Source organism: Scardinius erythrophthalmus, assembly GCF_964197995.2.
Source record: "Scardinius erythrophthalmus genome assembly, chromosome: 6".
Lineage (NCBI taxonomy): Eukaryota > Metazoa > Chordata > Actinopteri > Cypriniformes > Leuciscidae > Scardinius > Scardinius erythrophthalmus.
The window spans coordinates 3,428,687-3,439,907 of NC_138226.1; the positions used below are offsets into that span (position 1 = coordinate 3,428,687).

An 11,221-nucleotide genomic window follows, 5' to 3' on the forward strand; every position below is an offset into this window, starting at 1 on the left:
TATGATTAAAAAACAATGTTACGGACGTGTAGGCCTGTCACGATAACAAATTTTGCTGGACGATAAATTGTCCAAGAATTTATCGCGATAAACGATAATATTGTCGTTCTGAGACCATTTTCATTTAATATAATTATAATGGCATAATAATGCAGGTACACCTTTTCAACGATCTATAAACTTTTATTTCTAAAGAATATTAAACATTGAAAACGGAAAACATTTTAAATATCCAAAAAAATGAACAAAACAACCAAAAACAATGAAAACAATGGACTCTTAGTGTCTGTTAACAAAATAAATGTCTGTTAATAAATAAAATGAAACAAAATTGCACTTCAAAAAATATTAAACATTAGGCTTTAGACATTATTAAATAGTGATACATTCCATAACAGGCAAAACTGACAGTTAGGACCTTTGTAAATAAATAAAAAAAATCCTCAACAAGCCATATCGCACAATTTTGCACTGTTACTCCTGTTACTTTGTCCTCCTGTTACTTTGTCAAGTGATTGTGTACTGTCGGGAAGACGGAGACGCACTTTATTGCGTGCATGCTACGCACTGAAAATACTTGGTTAGGATTAGGGGTGAGGAGTGCGTGCGTATTACACACCATAAAGAGCGTATCATATGCACGCAAAAACTATTTTTGGCGTATAAATGGCACGAGAAATAACATTCGTGGTATAGATAGCAATTTTCATGTGATCGGGCTCGCTGTCGCAACTCACAACTAGCGTCTTCTCTCTCTCCCGGCAGTAGCCGCAAACAGTCCCGCCGGCGCTTTCCCATACAAAGACCATGTGACTGACAAGCGCCGCGGCGCCGCCTTCCCACACAAAGACCATGCAACTGACAACAAGAGGGTTCACTCCTCCTATATGCTAAAGAACCGAGCGAGAGTGGTCATCCAGTCTCTTTGGTAGAGAGAGAGAGAGAGACGAGGAAAACAAACAAGCATGCAAATGGAATTATCGCGGCCGGAAAAATTATCGAGCTCATTTTTTTTATCGTGCGATTAATCGACTTATCGACTATCGCGACAGGCCTACGGACGTGTCAGTTCTCCGTTATGGCCGTGAGTGCTCTGAAAGCGAAACTAAAAGACTGCTTTAAAACCTTCACAGAGACCTCAAACAGAAAGCACAAAGCCTTTCTTTAAAGTGAATTTCGTTGTATCTTAATTTTAATCAATGTTTCATCAACCAATTGCCTGGATTTAATAAATAAGAAGTAAATATGGCAGGCAATATAATCACGACACGGAGACGCCGGCGCGTGAACTGGAGCTCGTCTCATTAATGAACCGAAACTCAGCGTATACGGTAGCCTACTTGCCTCACAGACCTGAGACATATATAGAAAGCTTGAAATTTCTACTTTTAAACAGAACAATTCAAAACGAAAGAAAACAGACTGTTCTCTGCTTATGTAATCCTTATGAAATGTGCATTTCTCTCTGGCGTGTGAAGATCGCGAGTCAGCATAGTCAACTTCATCTTTGCATCCGACACTGACACAGAGCCCCCCCAAAAGAATCGAGGTTTGTATCGAATCGTGGATCAAAAATCGTGATACGAACTGAATCGTGGGTTTGGTGTATCGTTACAGCCCTACTATTTGAGTGTCTATTACTGTTTATATATTTAGCGTACCAAATACTCTCAATATATCTACAGTGATTGCACTGGTGATTTAAAAACAAAAAAAGCAATATTGTGATTATTAGACTACATTCGTGATTCTTCCTCATCGCATGACTTGTGATTTATGAGCTATCCGTCTGTCCATCTGTCTGTCAGTCTGTCATATAATCAAAGTATATAAAAAAAAAGTTTTTTTTGACACATTTTGATAAATAATTTTATTTATCACATCTATTTATCACATATTTAAAACGTCCTTGTTAGTCTTTTGTAAAATTAACGTATGACGTCACCTACAGGAAGTTACATCATTTTGGAGGTAAAACAGCAGCACAAAGCAAATATTAGCAATAGATTTAATGCTGTTTTTTGGTGGTTTGTGTCACTCTAAAACATTCATCCAGTTTGCGCAATTCACACAAATCACTTTAACATAAGTGGGTTAAAATATGAGAATAATCTTCAAATTCACATCCTCATGTTTTAAATGTCTGAGTTTGATCAGAACATTTGTCTTTTATTGAAATACTGCCTTAAAATGCAGCACAAGCAGATTAAGTTTTTTTGTGAAGGTTTCAGAGTTCAGAAAGTTCTGCTGAACCAGAGTGATCCGGATAACATGGAGCTCACATTGGCATCAGTGGCGTTGGTGTGGCGTTGACCGGCCAACGCATTAAAACCGTTCTGGATGACAACCTCCTCTGTTCAATACTGCACTTCACAAAAGCGAACTTCCATCTGTGGACGTCACTTCAGTCTGAATACATGATTCACAGACAGATGATATTTCAGAGTGAAGAGGAGAATTGTCAAGTCGCTCTCTTTCTTCCCGTGGCTTTTGTTGTCCGTACAGAAGAGCTTGTGTCTTGGGAGAACGACTTAAATGTGAACGTGTCATGAGGTCTTTGACTTTTCTCCATGACTTTTAAAGTCTATGAGGATCTACCCACATGAGGGGAGCACAAAAGCTGAGTTCCAGAAATAAAAATCCTTTTCATTTTGTCCATGGAGAAATTTATTATTTTAAATTATATGCACTGTATATAAAATTTACATTTACATTTATGCATTTGGCAGACGCTTTTATCCAAAGCGACTTACATTGCATTTCAAGGTACACATTTACATTCTTATAAATTCTTGCTTTCCCTGGGAATCGAACCCATGACCTTGGCGTTGCAAGCGCCAACACTTTACTTTTTGAGCTATAGGAAACATTATAAAAATATATATAATATTTTTCCCACTTCTTCATCCAATATATTTTCTTTCATCTGCATTATAGGAAGTAAAAATCCCTTTTATTTTCTCAATTTCTCCATAGACATATTATTATAGATATAAAATATCATAGATAATTATATAATAATTTAATCGATAAAACTTTTTTGGGACCAATTTACGTTAAAAGGCTAGAGTTACACCTTCATGACTAAGTTTGCGTGTGCATTCGGATCCTTTTGTTTTGTGCAAATGTAAGTTGTAATATTGTGTTAATTGTGTGTATGAATATATATATATATATATATATATATATATATATATATATATATATATTTGATTTATCTCATATAGGATGCATTTAATTTAGAATTAACGCGGTATAAAGCGTGCCAGGAATCAGCTTCAGCGTTCGCAACTCAAACGTCAGTGCACGCCTAATAATAACTACGATTGGGACTGTCTTATTACATAACATTATAAAGACAACACTATTGTAATAAAACATTGTGAATTATTTGGGTTTAGTTGCCATGGTGTTTCAGCTCATTGTTAAGGGAAGAGCGCATCTACATAGGAGTTACATATTCTGAATAGCAAGCATCTGAGACGTCGTATCAGTCGTTATATTTGATTATTTAACAAATAATTTAATGAAAGGATCAGTTGACTCACTTTGCTGTCCCACTAGCCCTTTATTTAGACTAAAAACCCTTCTCATTCATTTGGTGAGGAGGAACATGGCGTTTTGAGCAGCATTTGCAGACCCAGTCGTTTCTTGATTTGATGTGGCCAGCAGAAGGTATCTTCGAAGAACAGATTGATTTGTTGTTTTTCCTCTTTCTCTCGCTTTTCCTCTCATGTATATTCTTTCGCTCTTGATTTGCATGCATCTCAGTTCTGCCGTTGGACCTCAGACTGAGTTAATACCTGTTTGTGATCTCCACCAGAGAGATGAGACTCATGCATTTTAATCACAGATGTGTGTGTGTGTGTGTGTGTGTGTGTGTGTGTGTGTGTGTGGATTTATTCTCTTTTCCCTGAAGCCTAAACTTGGACAAGAATTATATATGAAGGAAATACATGAGGGGGCGTACAGTGAAAGTGTGTTCATTTATATTTGGTCTTGACAGGGGAATATCACAATATCCAAGTGAGTTAGTTTATAGCAGTGACATTTTTAATTCAACAGCAAAACTAATTATTGAAGTTAGAACGACACCATATACGTAGCCTGCAAGTTTCTTTCTCAATTAAGTATTAAGATGAACACCGAAACAAATTGCAGGCGATAATAAAACAAAGATACAAGCTTTTTTTTTTCTGGAATCAAGTATTCAAGTAAACATTCAAAGAAATGTGTAGAACACACAGAAGTAATCAAATATAAAATACAACCTGTGCTTTGATATCTCTATTCTCAATAATTATTTGTGGTAAAGGGATAGTTTACCCAAAAGGTGTTTGTTTGTTCATACGATAAAAGTCATGGGGGTCCAAAGTTGGACTTCAAAATATCTTATTTGTGTCCATAATAAAAACAATTCATGCAGGTTTGGTAAAGGATGACAGAAGTTTAATTTTTCTTAGCTAGATGAAAGAAAATATCAAAATGTCAGTGATAGTTTGAAGAAAAACAGAGAACATACGAGTCCCACAGATTACCTGAGCCACTGACAGCAAGTTAAAAAGGCTGATTTTTGTTTACATGCATATCATATGGATGAAAAACAAAGTTACTGTTTATTCCAGAAGCAATGGACTGTGAAATGTTTGCATTTACATCAATGTTTGCATTTCACTGCAGGTGTCCATAGATGGCAGTGTAAATCACTATGAGAGCTGAAGAAGTGTGTGTGTGTGTGTGTGTGTGTGTGTGTGTGTGTGTGTGTGTGTGTGTGTGTGTGTGTGTGTGTGTGTGTGTCTGTATCTGTGTGTTAAAGGGATAATTTACCCAAAAGATGTTTGTTTGTTCATACGATAAGTCACTGGATACAGAAGAGTACAGCTTTCTCTTAACATTTCTCCTTAGATTATGTTAAAATATGAAGGGATATTGTTATTAAATTACATTCTTAGTTGATTTAAATATTTTAGTTTTTAAGTACAGTATGTTCTCCATTAATACAACCTCAAAAATGTATTAACTTTTGTATTAACTTAACTTTTGTTTATTTATTTACTTGTGCATTTGTTTATACTTTTATTTATGATTTATTTATTCATGTGTTATTTTAGTTTTTAGTTTTAGTTTTAAATTTGACAAACAAATCTAGTTATTTTAAACAAAACGAAGAAACTGTTGACATTTTTAATTGACTGAAAAATGAGTGTTGATTATCAGATTTGAGCCAGGAGTGATTTGTGAGGTCATCCAAAAAAAACAAAACAAACGTTGACCGTTGTTCTCATCGTCTCATATTGTTCACAATAAGAGCGGCAATGTACATGAAGAACGTCAATAGAGTCAGTTATGATTTCATCTTGACTTTAACACATTCATCAGGACATCTAGCTCTTGATTTATGGCTGTCTTTACACACATCGCGGTTTCATTTGTCATCTCTGAGCGCTGTGTTTTCTTCCTGGAGGTCAAAGTCATGCAGGTGAATCTCTATATGAATCTCTGATGGATGTGTCCGGGAGATTTAAGGGCTCCCGTCGCCAGCGGCTGCTCTTTACTCCATGACTTTATTTGGTCAGATCGTACACGGACCGCCAGGGTCTTTGATCTCAGCAGGGCTTTCCATGATAAACAGAGGAACGTACTTAAACCTACAAGCTTTATGGGGGTCGAGCAGGATTTCTCTTTTATATGCTCAACGAAGAGGAATTCGCCCCTTCAGGATTGCATGACCTTCAGCGCTCTTTGTGTCAGATGTGAAGAGCTTCGACTTTCATCTTAAACCTGAAGCTGATTTTTAACACATTATTTTGGTCCAAACCGCTGCATGTCTGCATAATCGACATTAGTACCACCTTGACAACTAGTGTATTACCTGGCCTTGTACACTGCCATTCAAACGTTTTCAACTTTCTATTCATCAAAGAATCCTGGAAAAAAATGTATCACGGTTTCTACAGAATTATGAAGCTGTTTTCAACATTGATATTAGTAAGAAATGTTTCTTGAGCAGCAAAACAGAATATTAGAATGATTTCTGAAGGATCACGTGACACTGAAGACTGGAGTAAAGATGCTGAAAATTCAGCTTTAAATCACAGGAATAAATTATATTTTAAAATATATTCACATAGAAAACAGTTATTGTAAATTGTAATTTTATTTCATAATATTACTGTTTTTACTGTGTTTGTGATTAAATAAATGCAGCCTTGGTGAGCAGAAGAGACTGAAACATTCAAAACTTTTTAACTCGATTAACTTTTCCAACCTCTCACCATCTGTCAGCTGACCTCAATCTGGTATGTAACTTTTAATGATGGAATTATGGTGCAATAATAATTGATGCAATTATCAATGGATGAAATCAAGTCCGGGCATACTTTATCCCCCCATTTATTACACTGCTTCTCTTGAAATGTCACATTATTCAAGTAAAATTGTTTGAGAAACCTATTTAACGTTTCATGTCTTTAAAGAGAGACTGAGGCTCTTTTTTTTTGAGAATATGTGCAAGCATGAGTAGATGGAGAAGCAGGATTGGTGGGAGCAACACACAGTATCTCTCAGAGATCTCACACCCGTCTCCTAAGAGTTAAATTGCGCTGGTTTCCGGCTGTAGTTTACATTCCCAGAGCTGTGGAGATTGTAGATGCAGCCGGAGTCACAGAAGTCAGACGCTGGCGCTCCCTTCTTGATCTCAGATTGATTATATATTTTTCTCTCTTTCTGCTCTAAAGGACCCGTTAGAAAGCCCAAGTATGTGGAGGTTCCTCGTGTTCCTGGAGATGCGCTCATGTCGTCGCTGAGGAAGGTGCCCGACGGTACGACTGGTGAGTGACGAAATATGCTCGTATGCTTCTATTCTTTTCAGATGTGTGTGTGTGTGTGTGTGTGTCTGTGCTTGCTGTCAGAATCAAGTTTCTCAGTTTTTATTGGTTAGAGGAGAAGATTGTTGATGACGTCAGGGTTCCCACATTCACAGACGACCTGGAAACAGTTATGGCAATTTACTGAAAAATGGAAGTCAGTCAGAAACTGAACACACATCTGTATAGACCTTATGCACCAGAGAAACGAGGGGTTTAGAATATTGTCTTTTAACTTCTGTTTTTGCGGTCACTCTGTATATTTCTATGGCATTGCTGTCCAGGAGTAATTAGCTTTTGAAGTGGATTTACTTAATGTAAAGTTAACGAAAGTTATCACGAGGACTGTAATGTTTAAAGCAGATGACTTAACAAATGTCAGTCGACCGGGAATATTTTAAAATGAGCCGTTCATTAATAAACACGCAAAATCGCTGTGAAAATACAGACCGGAAGTCAAAAGACAACGAGCGCAGTGCTGAAAAGGGGCGGGGCTACATAAGGTCTATACTTTATCAGTGTAGACAGCATCAGTGATTATAATGACTTCTGTTTGCTTTCCACACAACGCTCACTTCCAGAGTAGGCAAATGTGAGCCGTTAAGCAACTGAACGCCAATGGGCGGGGCTTGTGGTGTGAAGATGTATAACTATTCATCGATGTTGCTCTGGAGGCGGGCATATGCAAATGTATTTGCCCAGTGTGACATCACAGATACTGCGATATCAAAACAAGCTGTTTCTGGAGCTTGATTAAATAAATGCTTTGTTTATAATGAGGAGGACGTTTTAATGGTACAAAGACCTCTGATATGTAATTTTTCATATCATGACCCCCTTAAGATGTTTTCTGTGGAAATGTCATGTTTGTATCTGTGTTTAATTATGCGTGTAATCAAAGCAGCATGCATTATTATATTTGCTTCATGCATTTTGAATTGAGATAATTGCATATGTGTGTATGTGCAGAATAAGCACACTATGCATAACAGAAACTGTGTGTATGTGCACGCTTCTCTCTGACAGTGTGTTGGTGAATTGTGTGTGCGTGTGTATGTGTGTAGTCAGTTGCATGCAGTGCAGTTCCTGTGCTGGGCTGGAATAGAGTTGGCAGTGTTGTCTTTGTGTGTATCTTTAGCTTCATATCACTGGACACAGGATTGTGTTGGTCAGAAGAACAGAGCTTTCCAAACAACAGGGTGGCGCCAGTCGAATGCCAGCTGTCTGTGGCACACCACTGTATCGCACTGGTCACATGATGTCATCAGAAGGTGTCCGCACTGCAGGGCGTCAGAGATGGATGACTAGGCAGTGGACAGCTGATGCTGATGCTACTGTAAAATAGTGTATAAAATAGGATTTCTTTTGCTTTATGTCTTTCAACATAAAGTTTAATTTAGTGATCGGCGACGTCTAGTTGTAATTTGGCAAAAAAAAAATTGATTATTTTGAATTTGTAAATAAGTTGTAAGGAAAAAAGTAGGGGTGCACCGAAATTTCGGTCGCCGAAATTTTCGGCCGAAAATGGCATTATCGGTTTCGGGCCGAAATAAAAAAAACTGCCAAAAACGCAAACCGAAAGTGAATGCCACCCGCCCCTCCCATCCGTGCGCAAGCGCTTAGGTTTCACTCACGGTCGAGCTGTTATCACGCGTCTGCCTATCAAAGATTAAGCATGTCAGAGGGCTGTCACTTATTGCACAAGCGATCGGACCAACCAACACAAGTTTCGAAAATGAAAATAGGGAATCGATTTTAACGGCCTTCTCTCGGAGCGCGTCCAGCTCGTCACGATACGCCCGCTGCGAACGCGCGTCACACAGCAACTGCAGGTTCTGACACACACACACACACACTCACAAAATAGCCTATTTATGTATAATATAGTGCATAATAAATGTAGCCTTCAGTAATGTTTTTCATTTATGTTATGGCAGTCCACATTGCTGACTTGTGTGCGTATCAAGCGCCCTCTTTACGTTCGTCCTAATGCCTGTTTAGTTGTCCGTGGATTTGCCTATATTTGGCGTTGAAAACGGATCAACGCCAAATATAGGCAATTTACTAACGATTCAATGAACACTTATGTCTCAAAAATCTATACGTGAGGACACCAAAGTTGCAATATGTAACATTTGTTCTGCAAAAATCTCAAATTGTGGATTTTTTTTTTTTGCCCAACTTTTAAAAAACTATTTTATTTAATGGAACATAAAACTTGAAGGATAATATTATTTGGTATTATTATTTATATTTATTGTTAAAATATTTTATGTTTTGTAATGTAACTGTTAATTAAAGTTTGATTATTATATTGTGATTTTTCATTTAAGATCCATTAATTTCAAGCAATTTAAATATATATACATATACAGTATATATATATACAGTATATATATATACATATATATACAGATATATTATTACTGTACAGCAGTAATAATATATCATTATTACTGCTGTACAGTAGTAATATATTTCTGTCATAATGTCAAGTTAAACAAACTTTTATTTTGTCAGGTTGTAGTGAAGACCTTTGAGTTTCTTCATAGACGATAGTTTTGATTCATTTATCCAAAATTGTACTAAATTCCGTGACATTCCGTGTTCTTCAGCAAATTCTTATGATTAGATTCCGCAAATCTGTCCACGTTTTCTGCATTGTGGAAATCATAGGGTCCTTCATACTACTTTTTATTTTCTTTAGAAAATATTCTGAACCAACTTTGTGTTGGTTAGTTTTTGAAATGCTGAAATGCTTTGGAGTTGTGTGAATAGTCCTTTAGGTTTGTTCAGGTTGTTGAAGTAGGACCAATATAACCTGGTTTATTTACTGCATGTCTCTCATACCTCAATGACACACCCCAGTTAGCCCCGCTTTACCTCCAGACACATATAAGGGTCAACACTGTTTACATGGGGGACTGTCACATGTTATTTTAACCCTGAGAGAGTTTATATATAGTATCTCCAGACCTTCCCCCAGGCCCCAGTTTCACATCGTCTTCAAGTCGTGTTGGAATGATCATATTCATGAGATGAACGCCACCATAGTACAGTCAGCAGTGGAGGAAGCAGTGTTTTACGAGCCATGACTTTCCCATTTGAGGCTGTGTCATTTAAAAAGACCATATTATGCACTTTTACAAAGCCTTGATTTTGTTTTTGGGCTGTTTTTGAATGTAAAAAAAAAAACACACACACATTATATTCCCCATATTCTCCATAGTTGCAGCTCGTCTCTTCCCAGTCTGTCAGTTTAGTTCCTGTCTCTATGAAGCCCCTCCTTCTGAAAAGCACGTGGTGTACTGATTGGTCGGCTGGACTAACATGTTGTGATTGGTCAACTGGTGTTAGGGAAATTACCATTATTTTGTTTCACTATTGCTTAAACATTTGTTTACCTGAGAAGATGAGGGAAATAAATGTTATTCTTGTTTGAACAAAATCATTTATACCAATATTTTTATAGTTTAGAATTTTTTTATTTTAATATGAATATTTAATTTTTATTCAGTATGCAAGTTTTAGTAGTGCATTTGTAAGTTGCAGTTTAGTTTTTCATGGACATATAATTATATGTAGTATCTATATATCTGTCTATATGTTTTAACTTCATATTTTAATTGTAGTAATTAGCGATTGTTCATAAATATTTTTCTAATGCATTTTTAATTTCATATTTTAGTTATAGTTAAAAAATCAGTTGAGGATAGTAATTTAGTAAGTTTAGTAAATTATTTATTTACCTTCTGATTTTAAAGCCTTCTTTACCCTTTAATTGTGTTTACACAATCTTGTAAATGTACGCGGACTTGTTATTTTTAATTTATTTATTAATGTAATGTTCAACAGAATTCCAACCACAGAAAACATTTCATAAGCTCAATGTTGAAAGGTGAAATTACTAGGTTGTTATATTATTATTTTATTTAGGATTATTTTACACCTTACATTTTTGTAATTTAACAAAAAAGTTTTTTAACCGTCACTTGAATGCACATCAAGTCATAATGATGTTCTGCGTCTGCGGTGGATCTACGTCCTGCGGGTCTCGATCTCCGTAAGCGTAAGCGGATACGGCTCCCTTTCCCACCTCCGAGAACAGCAGGACGCAAAACAGCTCTCGGCATTCCCAAGACTTCCCAACCTTCCTGGGAATGTGAAGGTTCTGTCTGTAAATACCTGTTCTCACGCCTCATCTCCCAAACATTCAGAAAAACTGTAGGAAGAAAGCAAACAGTGTCATGTGGAATTAGGAATTAGTCTGCATGCTTCACTAATAGCATTAATAATGCACAATTAGCCCCAGTGTGTGTGTACTTCATAATGATGGTTAATTAAAGTTAATTAAA

The 11,221-nt window shown here is 36.6% G+C and overlaps 1 protein-coding gene across 1 annotated transcript in view; it reads left to right on the forward strand.

Moving 5' to 3' along the window:
• The window catches only part of tanc1b (tetratricopeptide repeat, ankyrin repeat and coiled-coil containing 1b), a 188,425-nt gene that overhangs the window by 68,135 nt on the left and 109,069 nt on the right, over positions 1–11,221 (forward strand). Inside the window, exon 4 of the mRNA XM_081367934.1 lies at positions 6,738–6,830. Coding sequence (XP_081224060.1) covers positions 6,738–6,830 — 93 coding nt within the window. The remainder of the gene's footprint in view (positions 1–6,737; positions 6,831–11,221) is intronic.